General features: G+C 37.4%; 1 protein-coding gene across 2 annotated transcripts in view; it reads left to right on the top strand.

The window, feature by feature from the left end:
• Positions 1-19,601, top strand: part of LOC117291215 — a 100,369-nt gene that overhangs the window by 29,024 nt on the left and 51,744 nt on the right. For both annotated transcript variants that reach the window (XM_033772816.1, XM_033772815.1), the window contains exon 6: positions 9,996-10,183. In XM_033772816.1, coding sequence (XP_033628707.1) covers positions 9,996-10,183 — 188 coding nt within the window. The remainder of the gene's footprint in view (positions 1-9,995; positions 10,184-19,601) is intronic.

Raw genomic sequence — 19,601 nt, 5'->3', positions numbered from 1 at the left:
TTAATTTGTGGTTGAACAGAGAAACATTTTCTAGAGCGGAGCTGGAACCAACAAACTCCGGATTAACCTGCTGGCGCTCTACCAACTGAGCTATCTAGCATTAATTTTGCGATCTTCCTAATCGTTAATATTGTTGTTCGGGTGGCAGTTAGAGCCTCTTTTCAACCCTCAATGGAAGGCTTCTTTAAAAACTGAAGTACAGCAAGAAGTATTTTTGTAGATAATACGCTTTTGAGTGACTTGTGGTTCCGAGAAGAACCGGAGGACTCAACTTTTCAGACAGTGTCTGCCATCCGGAGACTGCTCATCATCTCTTAACCAGTCTTTGCACTTGGTGTATCTCAACATATGCATTAAATAACCAAACCTGTGAAAATGTGAGCTCAATTGGTTGTCGGAGTTACCAGATAATAATGAAAGAAAAAACACCCTGGTTACACAAAGTTGTGTGCTTTCAGATGCTTGATTTCAAGACCTCAATATCTAAATCTGAGGTCTCGAAATCAAATTCGTGGAAAATTACTTCTTTCTCGACAACTACTTTATGTCAGAGGGAGCCGTTTCCCACAATGTTATACTACCAACTTCTACCCATCACTCGTTACCAAGTAAGGTTTTATGCTAATAATTATTTTTAGTAATTACATGTACCAATAGTGTCCACTGCCTTTAAAGATATTTACCTACATGGTGTCACTGCAAAATGTTTCTTTTTATCCTCCCACCATGCAAACCTACAAAGCTGAACCAAACTTCGCAAAGTTGTTGAGTTGGTGGCGATTTTGTTGTTGTTGCAGTTTTAATAGTTGCATCTGTGAAGCCTGTTGGGAGTGGCTTGCCTACAATTGTTCATACTGTAGTCATAAGTATATCAAATGATCAGTCTGTATGATGGATAACAGAGTACATACCACTAGCATGCTCCATTATTTGTTTTAAGTAGATTGCTTGCCTCATCAAATGCTCTCTAATAGTAAAATGCTTTCAAAGCTTTCCCTTTAATTAGTTTGTAATCATGTTCATTCATGTTAAAACTCATCAAGGTTTCTTGCACGCTTTAGTGGTTTGCAGTGTGGATAATGTTTGCTTTTGCAGCCATTGGTAGAGTTTACCTGTATGGACTTTCTTTCACAAAGTGCAACACCATAAAATTGTCATATAACTGGGCCTTTACAAAAGGTGCCTCGTTGCAGGCCACCTTTAAAATAACATCAATGTTTCATTTTGCACATTGTGACATCAACCTTGTGAGTGTACCCACCCTGTAATACAGTATATAAATGAGCGATGTTTAAGGGTAGTTCAACAAAGAAATCAGTGGAATTTATCCACACACTTCGTAGTTATTTTAAAAAGTATGAAGCTGGTCCTTCTGTTCGTGTCCCTCGGCTGATCAGAGGGTTTATAAAAATATGTGTAAATTTTTCCCCCTAACCTGAAGCATTACTTCTGTATTTGTAAATAATCTGACTGTCATTCCAAATGACAGATGGTTACCTTGAATACACTGAAGGCCTCTTCAACACAATACCAAACACCTACTACAGAAGTCATTGAAGAAGACGCCTACTTCGGTTTCACTGTTATCCACCCATGTGTGATCCAGCCATCCTGATGTATTGAAATCATTCATTGTATAGGGCAATGATTGGCATTTCTAGGTCATTAGTTAGAAATAGGATTACAATGGATAATCCTTTTTCAGTCTTTCCTCTTGAGTTAGCATTCAGATTTGACCACCAGATTTTGACACCATGTTAAAAGATAACATAACTGTCTTTTTACTGTATATTTTATTTCCTTGTTGATGTTTTATTTGATTGTTTTTAAACTCTTGAAGTGCCATGGTCGTACATGGTCAGAAAGCATAATTATCGTACATGTGCGATCTGTTTTATGTACTCAAAAAGTGTCACTGATCTTGCATGTACGACCCATAATATACATGTCATCTATGAGAGGGCATTATCACTCAAGAAATACTTTTTCTTTTTGACTTTTTTGACAGACTTTTAAAAACCTAAAAATGCTGTGCATTTGAGGTTCTAAATGCCAATCAAAAAAGGTTGAGGAATTATAATCCCTGTTACTTGATATTTTCCTTAAAAAAAAGGCCTTTTCGTTTAGGGAAGGAATTGATTGACCAAGTATTTTATATTTTAGTTAATGATGGGCGTGGCTTATTCAACCTACTTCAAATATTCAGACAAAGTTAACTAACAATAGTCTAAACAACGACGGAGCCAATTTTACACCGGCTGTAGTTGCATATTGTTCAACACAATAACAGAACTTTTGTGCTTGGGTTAGTCTTGTCAAACAGTTCCGCTTGTTAGAGTTCTTGATTTTGTTGTCGTCCGTGTGTACCAGGTTTTGTCCTTTCTTCTTTCGCTGATTGTGTGGGAGAGTTGTTGATCAGCTGTATTATTTTGGACTTGGATATGAAACTGTGACTAATAGTTTTTGATTGCAGATTTCGGGAGACACCCATAAGCTTGAAGCAGATGGTTAATAATGCAATATAATTGTGATGCCTGATAGAATTGCATGTTGTTTTATAGTCTCGGCCTCTGGGTGGTTCTGCCACTTTGGGATAAGATTACCGGTACTGATATGCGTACTCAATATCACAATCTTGTGACTGCTGTTTCAACTTGTGCAACAACTAGAACAGATGAATAGAGTTGCATCCTGGAGTCATTTGTGGATAAATACTTGGCCTGAAATATTGTAAACATTCGGGCGGATACTCACACCATAACACACAAACATTCAAGAGTAGAATTTGTGTGATATATGACGATATTACAAGGTTGGTTCCTGGTATTGGGTGTGTGGACCTTAGAGTGACAGCAACTCCAGATAGTCATTGTATAGGCAGTGCTGACACAGTTCCTCTGCTCTTTAGACCGATAGTTGGTTCATGTTGGTGTCCTCCACCAGTTTAATCCTGATGGTATGAGGAAATACTTCTACTATTCATGTTACACTGAAACGCTGACCGGCTGAAGATAGCGTGAGAATAGTGAACTTATAGAATGGGAATAAAACCGCAGTGATAATGTTAAAATACAGGCTACACTTCTGGTATTTTGGACGGCTGTGCGTCTTCTCCCTACGGTGTCCACATACATGACATAGGCTAGAGGCTGTGTTTTAGCCAGAAATACGGACAGTCGTTGGCTGTGCTTCAAACAGTACATGCGGACAGGCTGAAGAGAGCGTGAGAATATTGAACTTATAAAAGGGAATGAAAGCCCAGTGATTGGTATCAGACCAACGGCAAGCTACACATCTTTTGCCAAGAAAACACATGGTGATAGTTTGGACAGGTGAGCTTCTTCCTTCAATCGTGGCCACATATATGTATGCTAAATGCTGCCTTCAGCCAGAACTGAGCACAGTCGATGGCTGTGCTTCAAACAGTACATTGACTGAATCACCTGATGTTCACCACAGCCATCTTTGATGATGTCATACATGTGTATGTTTCTATACAGCCCAAAGTGAGGAAGTGGTCTCAATGGCAGCTTGACTGCTCATCTTCTACACTTGTGTTTACTGTGAGTTTAAGCTGAGGCATCTGTGCTGCACATCTGAAACTATACTTCAAATGAAAATATAAACAAATGTTAGGAACTTTTAAGAGGAAGATCATTTAGTTGAAGAGAACTCAGCCTTCGAGAAAGACTCTGATTGGATTGAAACGACAGCCCATTAACTTTTTTTTTTTTTACTTTTAAGATCATAATGAATTCTGAAGATCTTCTTCCAATGGAAAACTTTGCAAATAAGTTCTTGAATTTGTCTTCACATCAAGTCGTCTAACTACCACACTTTAACTCATCAGAATGTTGTAGATAATCACCAAAGATCTCATACAAGATGCTTCTAATCACCACGCCCTCTGTTATTAAAAAGTGGTGAACACGATCAAGTTATCAATCAAAATCCACTTTGCTAAAAGATGTTTGATTCAACAACAACATGGATGTGTCATTCATTTGAGTGTAATGAAGAAAGCATGACTGTTATTATCTGTGAGATATCCCCGAGGGGTTGACATATAAAGATGGTTGGGGTATGAACTGTCTCGCTGTCAACACTGGTTAGGCTTGGTTGTTCCGCTCCCTCAGTGCATCTCTGAATGACAAGGTTATCACCAGATACCTCACTATCCGGCAGACTGGCGACCAGGAGGCAAGACGTATTTCTTTTTTTCTCATCGTTATAATTCATAAAGAACTTTTTATATTAACAATTTGATTGAAGATCATGTTCATGTTCTGTTTGGTCTTCGCCCCGCCCCCTATTTTTTCAAACTGCTGATTAGTTTTATTTTAATTTCCTCTTCTTAACCTCTACACTCCAGTGAACCTAATCAATGTCAACCTCAAAGGAACTTTTTAACAATAACCTGAAACTTAAAGGCACATTACTATACAGAAAAAATACAGGAAAAAGTCAGAAATTTTGTGACAATCCTGTCTCCGCCTCCACCCCCACATTTTTAGCCCTCACCTTAAGTGGTTTGATTGGCACATTCTCATAGAATGACATATAAACAAAATATAGCAATCTCATGATTGAAAGAAGAGTACTTAATTCTGTTAATATTTTCCACTACCTAAAGAATAATACAGAAAAATCGCCCCCACATTAAAAGCCCTAAAACACAGAAAAACAATAACTATACTAGAAATAAACAACTGGACAGGAAAAGTAGTGAACAAATCACAATCCCATTGATGTTTTAACATTTAGATTAATACATGTACATCAATTTTAAGGGCGACCAAAATTAAGAGGCTGTGCTTGTATATCTAATTTTTTGCATGAATGAGTGCAGTTGACTTTTTAATTAGTTTTAATTCAAAAATTAGTTCAAGTAGAAGTACTCAAACATGTTTTTTATTTTGTAATTTAGTGCTTGACTTGGTTGGTTGCCCTTTCCAGAGTGAATAACAAACAACTTTCTCCATCTGAAATCATCCTGGCTCACATTTTTGGGTTTAATCTTTCAAATGGAAATATTTCCTCCCTAGAATGCAAGTATTTATTGTGTTTTGTGTAGCGCATACGAAAGTGAGGTATTTTGCATTATTAGCACCTTCCATAATGATGGTTAAAACCCCTCAGTTAGTTAATGAGCACTCAAGGATTAACCATACACAATAGTATCATCAGACTCCTGACCCCCTGTAGTTCTCATTAATTTATACTTGGGTGTGAAGAAAAGAAAGTTCTATCTGAAGAATGATATCCTAATGAACCATCACAATATCACCATTACGTACATGTAGAGCTGTTACGTAAAAAAACAATGGTCTCCATCAGTGTCCTGTCTCCTGACGATGACTAGAGCAAGCTAGTCGAAACGTTGAGACCAATTAGAACTCACTCCGTGGTAGTGAAGTTAAAACGTGAAGTCCTCTCGATCCACTAAAGCTAAGGTAGTAATCCCAGCTGATTTCCTACCCTCCGCCCAGGCCCCAGGTAGTAGTTAAAAAACTAGACAGTTCTTTTCAGAATTGAGAAGTCTCCAGAATTCCGAAAATATACTCTGGGGTAGTAGAAAATAAAGCAAGACAAGTTCTCAAAAAAAACATAATCTACCTGGCAAGTAGATACACACATAGTGTTACCGCAAACCAAATATATAGTGATACCTCACCATGCAATGCCTCAAATCCAATAGAAGAAACATGTGAGCAGACATATTGCGCTAGTATGTAATAGTGCCAATCTCTGCTCACCATAAGCAAAGAAAAAAGCACACCAAGTTACCGCCTAATGACTTGGCAATTCAAGTACATGTGTACTGGCACATGTGTGAAATCTTTTAGATCCTTTTGTGAAATACACTTGAATGCTTTTTGCAAATTTTGTTACTTGATAAGCACAGAATTAATGTTACTAACTTTATTAATTAGACTGTTATTTGTTTTACCCTTCCACCTTACACCAACTTGTATTAAGCACTGTATACTCAGTACTTTCCCAAATCACTTTGGTTGGGTTCGAACTAACAACCTTTGCATTGCTAGAGGCAGCTCAAAACTTGATGTACATGTACATGTATATGTTTTAGCAGTGGGTGTCCTAAGGATTAAATAAGGGAATCAATGTGTGGTGAAGAGGTTTTCAACTAGCGGTTTAATCCTAAAGAGGCCTGGTTCTTGATAATTTTACTGAGGCAAAGTCAAGGTAAATTGTCAAGAACCAGGCCTCGGCGGGTTTAAACCACTAGTTGAAAAAAAGTAAAATAAATACAAAAATTATAATTTTTAAATGATTTCTTTCAACACAACACTCCTCCAGCTATGAAATGGTAGAGCCCTCTGCCGCCCTCGCGTAAACAACTCCTTATAAGGGAATGCTGTGGGTGTTGCACGTATCGTGTGATGTGGCGCAACTGTTTCAGCCGTTGCTCTCGACCAATAGGAATGAAGAAACTGTCTTAAAAGAACAGGTGCAAGGTCGCGTGTCACGCCCATGAATTAACACTTTTTACCGGTCATAAACAAAGGTTTATACACACCCACGTGACGCGCTCTCTACCAATAGGAATAGCGAAACTGTCTGAGGTATTTATGGATAGTGCTTTAAGAACCTTAGCTGCATGAAGTAGGGTTCCAGTACTTTATTTACTTTATCTCTAGGTTGAGAATCTTTACTTACATGTATAATAGGGATAAACAACACCTAGTTTTACACTGGCCATGATCCATTTGGTAAAGTTAATTAATGGTTTGTTTAATTGTGTTTATCAAGCCATTAGCTATTAATGTTAATTGACTGTATTTGTCAAGGTAGCTTGCTCAAGGCTCAAGACTTAATCATGCAATATCTCCAGTTAACATGGGTAATAGAAGAGGACGCACTCTAATTAACATGATTAAAGGCAGGGTATACCTTGGGTAACTGCTCCAAAAATAATGGCCATAAAAACTTACTTGGTAAAAAGCACTGAAGCTGTTAATAATATATAACAGTAGTTGAGAAACAATTTCCTTCTAAGGAATGAGGTTTGAGAGCGGAGATGCAAACAAAATGTCAATTTTAGAAACTTTTCTCAGTTTGTGTATTCCACTTACGGATTATTCTTCCTGCATGGACATCAATGTCCAGAATTTTGGTGATAACTTATCTCAAAAACACTAACAAATTCAGAAATTAAATCTTCACGGGTTATGTTCACTGTATTCTTTCACTGCCATTAACGTGCATGAACCTGAGCAGAGTGGACTGTTTGGAGTTAGAAAGTTTTCATTTTCCCCCAGTGTTATTGTTGATATTCCATTGACTGATTGCAAACCCGGTTATTGTTTGTACGATTGCAATAAATGAAGCATGAAGTATATGAAAGACGCCTTTTTTTGTTGCAATGTTAGTATCAAATCAAACAATTGCAATTGTATCTTGTTAGTTCAGTCATGGTTCAATTGTTAACCTAGCCTTGGGGAAAGTCATAACATTTGAACACCAATAACCTCTTTGAAGTGTATTCCCTTGGTCATTGTTATTATTCAACATGTTGTAGGGGTTTTTCACCTGCCAACATACTGTCTGACAGTTTGATTTATAATGTGTTGAAAAGAACATTCTTCATATCCTCTTCAATTAACGGCAAAAAAAAACATTTGTTATTTCTATCCTGAAGCGCCTTGCTTCGTTGCACATAAATGACAAATTTAAGGATCATCGTTAGCTCACTGATTGTAAAGTTTATACCCATACCAAATCTCCGAGAAATATTCGTGTTTGTAGTACCATCAAAGTTGGGGAAATAGCATTTGAAGGTACCAGAAATCTACTGTTGCTTATTCGGAATGCTGCAATTGAAATAAGTGAGATTTTCATTATTTTCCCCAACACATTGCCTCCGAATTCAATGAAATTTGTTGTTTACGTTCTGTGCTTATTGAAAACTGTTGGATAGGAATTGATTAAATCTTCCAAAAAGCAATGACGTACTTTTCCTTAAGTGCACGATTGCTTTCACCCGTGGTACAATTCAATTCATCAGCTGCAAGAGATCGTTATTATGCATTCGCTTTTGCTTCAGTTACCATGATTACGTATTGGCCAATTTTTAATTCATTTGTTTACTTATTTCATTTTAAATATTAAGTTATATACCACAAGGAAAACTGACTGGGTAAAGTTTAAATGTTTTTGAGCAAAGAAAAATTTACTATAGACGATGTGACCTATGTTGACATTCAAACCGCCCTCTGTTGACAAAACACTGTATACGTCATGTTTCGCCGGGCAAAAATACGCGTATTCATGGATTGCATACACTTTCTAGCTGGCTGCCCAAACACAAAGGTTTTGCCCGGCGGTATGCGCGCGAATGGTGTTAGGGTTTTTGAGTGACGTCAGAGGTCACATCGTCTATAGATTAGGATTTGAACCAACGATCTCTGGTTTATTGCGCTGACAACTGAGCTATCAAGCCCTATAATGGTGGTCTCCATATTTGTTAGTATCTTTATTCGGGGGTGCCTGTCAGAAGCCATGCCATGGTTAGTTGCTGTGTAGCCAGGGAGACTACCAACATAGTGCTATAGATAGCTCATTTGGTGGAGCCTGTTAAAGGAACACGTTGCCTTGATCGGACTTTAAAAAGCGTTTCATAACCGTTTGTTATAAAATGCATATTGTTAGAAAGATGTTTTAAAAAGAAGAATACAATGATCCACAGTCCACACAGGTATTACTCGAAATTTCATGATTTTCCTCTTATGTCGCGAACTAACACGGTCTGCCATTTATGTGAGCCAAAAATCTGACTCCCATAATTGCCCGACCGTGGTAGTCGACGAGGTAAAAGGAAAACCGCGTAATTTCGAGTGATACTTGTGTGGATCATTGTATTCTACTTTTAAAACCTCCTTCTAACCATTTGCATTTTATAACAAATGCTTTTCAAAAGCCAACTCGCCCGAACCTGGGCAATGTGTTCCTTTAAACTGGAGGTTGTTGGTTCAAATCCTGCTCTTGTCAATTTGTCTTTTTTTCAACCATAAATGAATTGATGTTATGTTATTTATTTGTTTATTGTTGTTTTGATTTTTTTGATTTTATTTTTTTTAGTGTGGGGGGATGGGAACAAAGTAGATATATTTAATTCCTGCATAGATACATTGTAAGTTGATAATCTGCTATGCCTGTTGCTGTGGTCTTTGGCATCACAAAGAATCCTCCTTCCCTGGCCTCCACACTCATGCTTGTTCAGTGGTGCTTTGACTTCACATAAAAATGTTCCTTTGTGCTTGAACTTTTCTATTCTCACAGCATGTTTTTTAGGATAAAACTTGCTTGATAAAGTTACAAATATCTATTGTATGTACAGTCGTATACTAGTTATGAAACAGAAGTTTGCATTTTTGTGCTGAGCTTGTTTAGACCATTGTACTTTATAAACAATGTTTTTATTTAACCTTTCATCTCTGTGATCTCTTGCAACCTTCTATCCCTAGGTGGAGTTTGAAATGTTGTTTAGTGTGCCTTTTGACCTTCCATCTCACAGCATGTCCACTTCATGTTCTACTTCATCTTACCAATCCTCACTCTGATCTAACTTTAATGTGACCTTTCAACTCAACTGACTGTGATTTGACATTTGACCTTTCCATTTCAACTGACTTTACATGTATTTCATCTTACCAATCCACACTCTGATCTAACTTAGCATGACCTTTCAACTCAACTGACTGTGATTTGACATTTGACCTTTCCATTTCAAGTGACTTTACATGTATTTCATCTTACCAATCCACACTCTGATCTAACTTAGCATGACCTTTCAACTCTACTGTGTATCCAGCACACAACTTGTCCAATCCACACTCTGATCTAACTTAGCATGACCTTTCAACTTTTCTGTGTATCCAGCACACAACTTGTCCAATCCACACTCTGATCTAACTTAACATGACCTTTCAACTGTACTGTGATTTGACATTTGACCTTTTTTCATCTTACAGTGTGTCTGACCTGTTATTTGCCCGTAATGACCCTGAGGAGTTGTTGCTGAGTCTAGGCTTCGGAGGTCAAAAGGAGCCAGACCCTCTGGCTCGCATCCCGTCACGCTTCATGAAGCGACCCTCGATAGCAAGAGGAATTAGCATTCAGAACTTCCTCATGGTATCCGAAACACCAGACCAAAAGCTTGGTATGTTTTTAAACAAATATTTTTTCTTTTATTATTTGTGTGAATTGAAGGCACTGGACACTATTGGTAATTACTCTAAATTTTCGTTAGCATAAAACTTAATTGGTAACAAGTAATGGAGAGCTGTAGGTAGTATAAAACATTGTCTCCTGACAATGATTAGAGCAAGCTAGTCGAAACGTTGAGACCAATTCAGAACTGAATCCTCGGCAGTACAGTTAATTACGATTACTAAAGTAGTAGTCCAGTCTATTTTCTATACCATCCGCCCTGGTAATAGTTAAAAAGCAGGACAGTTCTTTTCAGAACTGAGAAGTCTCCCAAACCTCCGATTATCTACTCCACGGCAGTAGAATAAAGCAAGACAGTTCTCTAAGAACAACTCTACCTGGCAAGTAGATACACACATGGTGTTACTGCAAACCAAATATACGAGAAAAGGCTCCCTCGAATTTAATGTAGGTTTTGAGGAAGAGCTAATTTCTCACTCAAACAATGAAACACTGAGTGCCCAAATTTGTACTGGTTTATTAATTCATGCATAACTGTATGTTGGGATACATTGGGTGCGTTCGTTTAGCTTCCCCGGGTCAACCCCGGAGTGGGCCGGTTTTTTGTTCCAGGACGAACGTGGGTAATTATCTGCACGACGAACGTGTACGACGAACGCACCCATTTTGTGAGAATACTGTTCCTTGACAATTACCAAAGGTGTCCAGTGCCTTCAATGTACTTTTTATTAAAGATCAGTCGTATTGAAAAATTTTCATTCACAGGATGTGGTGTGCACGCGGCAGCCTTTAAGCAATGTTGTTTCAGGTGAAGGGCGCCTGTCCTTCATGTGTACAGTTTAAAACTCCAGTACAGGTTGACACCTGTTTGTTTCAATTAATTAATTGATCAAGAGGTATAGGGAACATCTCAAACTGCATGAAACATTTCAGTGCGAAAGATAACTGATAAAGTTTGAGGGATGTAATAGTTTCAACAGGGATTGACTGCTTCTAGTGCTACGGTTAAAACTACGACTCATGTGAGTTGATCCCTGGCACACTCTTTTTTTCCCAAGGCAAGATCGCTCTGGGGATCACTGAGAGAGTCATAGTTAAAACCATGTCATGAGTAAAAACAGTTACTATATGTTTTATATCGGCCCAAACATATATTGTGCATTATGCTAGGTAACAAGAAGCTGCTGTTTCTATGGGTATTGTTTACTGGTTGATGTGGGATAGTGTTTGCTGTGTGTAGGGTGTCATAGGTTAGAGACTTGTAACTTTTCCCAATTTCACAAAGCCTGTAAGCCAAAAATATTGCTTAGCAGACACAGGTTACCTGCCAAAATTGTATTAAGTTTGAATTTTTGTGGCAAAGAAATTTGCCATGCAGTATTTCCTGCTACAGCTTTATAAAAATGGGTCCCATTGTCTTGTCTGTAAACCTTTAAAATAGAGCATCTTGTGTGTTCAATGAGCCTCGTCTCAAGATTAAGAAAACTCTGCTCCCCATTTTGTGATGAATGTTTTCGTTTGTGTAGACCCCTATGCCTCACCTTTTTACCCTCATGACAAATTGCCAAGTATACAGGCATCAGGTGGTTATGAATGGTGCAATTATTCCATGGCAAAGTTCCAGACATTTCTTTGAAATCTGAGTCACTTCAATGGGTGACTTCAATTGTCTTTAGTTTCTAAAGCATGTACAGGATACGTTTAGGAAAAAAAAAAAGAGTTGTAGAACTTAAAGTTAATCATGTGATAATTTAGCTTCAGTTGTGACTGTCTACTCCTTCATAATGTTTAAAGGCGCTGGACAACTTTGGTGTAACCCAAGATATGCATCAAACAACAGCTGTGAAAATTTGGACACCCTTGTTGCACAAATGTGTGTGCTTTTAACGCACAATTAAAGGCTTCAGGCTTGAAGTACATTGTGTATTTTATTATTTGAGTGAGAAATTACCTCTTTCTCAAAAACAACATTGTACTTCAGAGGGAGCTGTTTTTAACAAGGCTTTGTACTATTATCAACAGTTATCCATTGCTCATTACCAAGTAAGCTATATGCTAACAATTATTTTGAATAATTTCAAATAGTGTCCAATGCCTTATCATAATGAGAAATAGTGATCTTGCTGTTTCAATAGCCAGAGCTATTTGATCATACCTGGGATTTTATTTGATACTTCATGTGGACTTTATAAGACTATCTGAGTTGGGATGCATTCTATGTATGCATTGTCATAGGAAAGTTTTGCTTTACTGGTGATTTTAAAGTCATACTTTATAGGTACACAAAAAGCAATAGCTTCTTACTGGTGACATTCAAATCACGGAGCTCTGAAAAAAAGAAGAAAAAAAACGCCCCCATAAAAACAGAGTCTCCTATCTAAAACTCTGTATCTGTGTACAGCAAAAATATGAGGAAGATAAGAGGAAGAGCCCTACATTGTACACTGGGCTAAGAACATACGTAATGTATAAAGCAAGCAACTTAGGACTTGGCAGATCAGCTTACACTTGCCCCACTCAAGTATCTGTGGTTAAATTTATTTGAATATTACCCCTCCATTGTCTAATGGCATTATAAATAAAGATGCTGCATTGTTTAAAGATTAACAGCATGTAGCACACATCCATTGACCCAATTTTGACAAAGTTAAAAGGAGGTGAAAAATAGTGTTTGTTGTGGGGACTCCATTGCTCCTGTTCTGTGTTGTCTCAAAACCATTTTAATGATCGTTAAATGATTTGGTGGTTCTGGGATGTTTTTATCACTCATAAATTCCTGGGACAGTTTATCTATTCGGATTGGTCGAGAGGAGATCACTCGACTATACTTTAAACACAATGGACCCTTCTCATGAAATATGCTAATTACATTCATGCATGCGCACAGACCCTGTTGGTTGGCAAACGCCATAGAGTTGTGCACTGGGCAGACGCGTCACGCAGCCATTAGTCATGTACAAAACAGCGCGATGTTCCCTCATTTTGCCACTGCACGCGCTATGTGCAATTTACATATTTCATGGGAAGGGTCTATTAGAAGTGGTTGAACATGACCTGAACTTAGTCAAAAGAGGGCGCTATCAGGTGATTGAGCATATCATTTATGCTTAGGAGACAGTTGTTGATCAATTCTGCTTAAGCAGCCCTGACAAATTGGGCACAGGCTCACCATATCTCTTCACTGCTGCATGTTGGCTTTTATATGTACAATGTCCCATGTAATTGTTTTGCTTAATGAATACATGTACTTACTTTACTGGTTGAGCCTTGATTTGGTCACAAGCTGATCTGTTTTCCCCTACCCTGGATTTCTGGATGACCTCTTCTCTCTTAATGTAAAAGAGTGAAAAGGCACTCTTTGAAGAGCCATATGAAGGACAACTCTTCTTTGAGTGGTCTTCCACTCTTTTAGATTAAAGTTTGCATATTTTTGAGTGATTTTTCGCTCTGTCCTGGAGTGAAACCCCTCAAAAAGAGTGAAATAACCACCACTCTTTTTGAAGAGCCATATGAGGGACAGCTCGAAATGTAAAGAGTGGTGTTTTTCACTCTTTTACATTTAGAGAGTACCCACAAACGAGTTGCAAATAAGGGATCCAATAAAGGCAGTTAACTTTCCTGGAAAATGTTCAGAAATTCAAAATGAAGAGGATTTACACAGCTAACACGCACCTTCTACTAGTATGTTTGTTTGTATAGAAAGTGGTTCTTGATTGCATTGTCATTGTGATTGATGAATGTTAGTTCCACGCACCTGAGGACCACTCTTAGGTTTCAATTTATAGTAATTTGACAATTCCACTGTCTTCCGCTCTCGGACTATTTGTTACAGTTGATATTGGCTGAGTTAATAATAGGGATATGCAATTCAGTTTCTAGAGACAGGAGTTTTCTAATCTACCGAGGCCGAACTCTCTCATCAGTGTTTTTTAATCAGACACATTTTGAGCTGCTGAAACAGAAAATGTCAGTGACCCACATTTATACGAAACACTGTATACAAACCGCTTTTTTCAGTTTTTAATTTTTTTTTACACGAAATAATATATTCTTAATCCACAATTTCAACTTTGGAAATGACCTTCGGCAAAAGATGAAATGTAAGCTCAAATGTATTTGATCATTTGCTTATAAACCAGCTTGAATACCAAACCAAACTACTCTGATATAAATAGTATTCTTTCAGAATCTATGAAAAAGAAAATTCAGTTGAATGAGTAAAGCAACTTTGCACACAGTATATTGGCTCAACCCAGATGTAGAGATGTCTAACTGGGGCAGGCCCTGTGAGTAGAATACAAACAAGTATGGACCAAGTTCATTGAGCTGCTCGAGAAGCCAAAAAATACTGCTGAGCAATAATGAGCAGGATTCCTAGTCGTAGACAGTTATGGGACACAAGATATTTTGGCTGGTCATCTTATTCATGTAAACATGGTTTTGTTGGGCTAGCCTACTTATGCTGAAGGAGCTGGGTGAAATTGGACCCTGGTCATCAAAGAATGTTCAGGCTGTCAATTGATATATCAATCAATCAACCAGCCAATCAATCAATCAATCAATCTATCAATTAACTGTTCCCATCAATTGACGTTCAGGGTTGTCTATCGGTGTTCATCTATTTTATCAATGCAAGTCAGCCATTGCCAAAATTAATTACACATTATTGCCCATTAAAATTTCCTGTGACTCTAGAGTTTTTTTGTTTCTGCCATTACATATGGTGGTTTGTTTAGCTAAGTTCAGTGGCTGCCTCACTCATTTTCAACAATAACTCCTACCACATTGCTAAAGATTTGAAGAGAAATTATTGCAAGGAAGACTTGTTATATGGATTTGAAGGTTTCTTAATGACTTTTTAAAACCTTTATTAATCAATAACTTAAAAGTTTACATTCTGAGGCAGCCTGCTGTTTAAAGTATGGTTCATTCACCTGATTTGTTTTTGCATCTTAGCCATGCGGTTCACCTGCTAGTGTAAAAAAACGAATGGCGTCATCTGAATTATGACCTTGTTTTCAAGCATTATGCCATACATTAATCATCTATACATCTAACCTGCCCGGAGGATAGTTTCATCATGCAGGATACAAAACAAATGAAAGACACGCTTTGAGTTGCCCATCAGAAACGCTATTTTTTTTATAAACTGTCAGCAGTGATGTACCTTCGTACCATGATAGTTTGTTTTGTAGGTCGTGAGTTACCAGGGTGACTTTTGAATTTGGACTATAAGTGGTCGTATTCTTCCAGTAACCTCTTCTGAATGATGAAACTATTTGCCTTGTTATCTGTCTGTGCCCCACTTTTTGATTTCCTGCATAAGCTATGACAAAATCTAAATATGAAAAGAGGAGCTGGGGATGTTCTGTTTCTTAGGCTATTTATTTATTTCTCATTGCTTTATATTGTAAATTTTTAATTGCTTGTTATTATTGTTGTAAAACGTTGTGGTACCTTTTTTGTGTAAGAACGCTATATTAATGCTTATTATTATTATTATTATTATTCTCCTTGCTAGTAGCCTAGTTGTTTTATAGGTCGTGAGTTACCAGGGAAACTTCTGAATTTGGACTATAAGTACCGTAGTCTTATTCTGCCAGTACCCCTTTCTAAATGATAAACTTACTTGCTTCGTTATCTGTTTTTGATTTCCACATCACTGGTAGCTATGACCACATCTAAGTTTGAAAGATAAACTGGACGTGGACTGACTCTCCTTGCAAGTAGCCTAGTTGTTTTATAGGTAGTGCGCTACCAGGGAAACTTATGAATTTGTATTCCAAGTGGTCTTATTCTGTAAGTTATTGATAAAACTATTTGCTTCGTCTGTCGGTACCCTCCTTTTTGATTTCTGCATCACTGGTAGCTATGACAACATCTAAATTTGAAAGAGAAACTGGACGTGGACTGACTCTCCTTGCAAGTAGCTTAGTTGTTTTATAGGTTTTGAGTTACCAGGGAAACTTTTGAATTCGTGCTCCAAGTGGTCTTATTCTGCCTGTTATTGATAAAACTATTTGCTTCATCTGTCCGTGCCCTCCTTTTTGATTTCCGCATCATTGGTAGCTATGACAACATCTAAATGTGAAAGATGAGCTGGCGATGGTCTGTTTCTCCTTGAGTAGTCATGTGAAACCATGAGAAACTGAAATTACGCCTGGTAAAACTGTTTGCCGTTGAAATAGTAGTCCATTATGACATGAGCAGGACTGGCTCACGAGCCTTTCAATCAAACTGATGGGTGTTGACAGTGTGCCTACTATGGGCAGGGAGGTATTTATTGACTGGTTAGGGTGGTTTAGTGTTTGAGAGACTAGTGTGCAATAAACAACCCCCATGTGTTGAGTGCAGTGAGATGGTAAGAATAGGTTATTTTTAGTCAAGCATCTGAAGATATTGATTAAGTTTATTTGCTCTGATGCATAAATGAAGACTTAGTTGTTGGGGGGGGGGGTGACAATACAAAAAACAAACAAAACGGTGCAGTGAGACTGTTTTGAAAGCTGTATGTAAAACATGATCTGTGGTTAATAAAAATAATAAGTAAAAATAATGGACATTTGTGGCACATCATGTCTGTCAGAAGGGCATGCCTTGGCGCATAGAAAAAGGAACGCTGCTATTAACAGGCATGCAACTCTTCTGCGTTTCCGCGGAATTCCGCGATTTGTTTTCCGCGATGTTGGTTGAAAATGCCTTGAAAACAGACTAAAACGAAGCTGTTTATAGGAGAATAAAAAAATAAAATATCCCATTCAACTACTGACCAGGCCCGATTTTGCTTAACTTCAGTGATCAGACGGGAACCGGTGTTATCAACGCAGTAAGGTCGTAGATAAACCACAAAATGTACGTTTGAAGCAAATATACAATAAATTCGATTTGAACCAGAAGACAAGGTCAAAAAGGGGTCATGTCTGCGAGGCGTTTACGAAGTTTTTAATGACCTTCCCGATGATGTATTGATTGTAAAAATCCCTCATGTATATCAAAAGTTATGATTTTTTGAAATAATAAACTTTGAATTAGTGTATCTCGTCAACTGATGACGTCATCGTGACTTAACAACTTTAGTATAATCTACTGGTCGTTGTCTACCTGCATGCAAAGTTTCAACTCTATGCAACCTTCGCAACTTTGCTTTATCTTGCGGACAATCGACTCTGAGAAGAAGACGAAAAAAAAAAAAAAAAAAAAAAAAAAAAGAACAACAACAAAGAGTTGTTCGGGCAACAGCTCGAACACCTAATTACTTATTTCTTGAAAACTACATTTCTTGAGAGGGAGCCATTTCTCACAATGTTTTATACTATCAACCTCTCCCCATTACTCATTACCAAGTAAGGTTTTATGCTAATAATTATTTTGAGTAATTACCAATAGTGTCCACTGCCTTTAAGCTAAGACTGACCAAGTGTCTTTTAAAAGTTAGTTTTGAAGCTGGAGAGAGTTCTAATAGTCTTAGGATTAACGTGAGAGATGGTCCAGCGTGTGACAAAAGAACGCTCTCTCAAAGCGTGCTTAGAACACATATATTCATGTAGTCATTGCAAAGCCAAGATAGATTTTGCTTCACATCATCTTATTTTTAGGGATCTGTTTAACCAGACAAAGTCGGCTAAGCATTTAAAAGAAGAAAGAGAAAAAAAAGAAGAGCAAAACTGGTTTTATGGCTCAAACTTCATTTAAGTGTTTCCCTGCAACAGTACCTTCTGTCTTTCTAAGCTACATTGGGCATAGAGCTGCTAGTATTACTCACAAGGCATTGCCTTCAAAATGATTGATATTGAAAATATCAAGCTACATGAACCGGTAATAAAAAAATTGAAAAATAAAAACAAACAGTATCAATGCATGCTGTATTTAGATTGCCACAGTTCTTCCGTTGGTTTTAGGGTTGTAACCGATCCAGGATGTTAGTTTTGCATTAATTCCAAACGTGCCAAAGTAAGATTCCTTAAAATGAGTCCGAAGGCACGCTTGTCATACTTTGACTCTGAACTGTCACGAAGCCAATCAAGTTGATACTTTGTAGTTTGAGTTTGCAAACTTTAACTTTGGATCTTTGGAGAAGAGGTCTGAATAAAAAGAGCATTAATTAGAGTAAGAAGAATATCTTAAGAAGTTGACACTATTGGTAATTACTCAAAATAATTATTAGCATAAAACCCTACTTGGGAATGATTAATGGGGAGAGGTTGGTAGTATAAAACATTGTGGGAAACGGCTCCCTCTGAAGTGGCGTAAATTTTGAGAAAGAAGTAATTTTCCATGAATTTGATTTCGAGACCTCAGATTTAGAACTTGAGGATTGAGCGATTGAGCCTAAATTTTACAGGTTTGTTATTTTATATATAAGTTGTGATACACAAAGTGTGGGCCTTTGGACAATACTGTTTATGTTGTGCGATTGCTTTAAGCACCAAAAATAGCTTAGAAGCACAACAAAATTATGTTTACTGGAGTAAGGATACCAGTTAAAATACCATATTGTTAGTGAACGTGAGCAAACCTTGGCAACGTTTTATGCAAGTGGAAGAATTCCCTGAACACTAGTGTTTCAAGTGTCTCTTTTCACTTTTTAACACTCCATAATTGAGCCTGTACTTCTAAGCTGTGGGTGTGAGAGCAAAAATTATCAGTATTAGCATGCAGCTATTTAAAACCAACGGGGTCCAAAGTACATGTAGTACAGTTTATTCACTGTTAGGACACTAAAAAGTGCCCTGCACTGTAGACCATGGTAGGCATACAGAAGAGAATACACCAACAATACTGTCACTTCAAATTTCCAAACCTCCCATGAACGATTCTTTTAATCTTCATAATTGGAGATTTGTATTGTGGCACACGTAGACAATTTCCTAATGAATTGGATTATGAGTAATTTAGTATGTAAAGATAGAAAGATGAAGTCCAAGTTGAAATCGTTCTGGGCAATGTCAGTTATAAAGTGCAATTTGATGTGACTTGCCTTTTGGGCAAGAGGTCTTTGGTTTGTGATGTTAATCAACGTGCTATCTTAGTATAGCTTGGTATAGAGATATATCTTAGCTTGATATAGCTTGATATAGCTTGTTATATACGTCATTGCTCTGCGCTATCACCTGCCTTATTTTACCCTTGGTCGTCTAGTTATTAATTATGTATGGACTGTCAATTGCATCGTCAATAGTCAATTTATTGTTTGTCAAAAGACAAACAATTTGGGGGTGATTGCAAATTGTTGGTTAATTCCTTGCTCTATGGTTCATTCAACTCTAAAATTAAAATAGATTTTTGACAGTTTAAAAGCAAAATATACCACTATTTTTTTTTTAAAGTTTTTTTTATTGGTTTAATCCTATCTAAAAGCAAATAATATGTGCAATAATTTCACATATGAAAAATGTCTCCTTAAAAAT

This window comes from Asterias rubens, chromosome 6 (assembly GCF_902459465.1).
Source record: "Asterias rubens chromosome 6, eAstRub1.3, whole genome shotgun sequence".
NCBI lineage: Eukaryota > Metazoa > Echinodermata > Asteroidea > Forcipulatida > Asteriidae > Asterias > Asterias rubens.
This window is presented reverse-complemented; position numbering and strand designations above follow the sequence as displayed.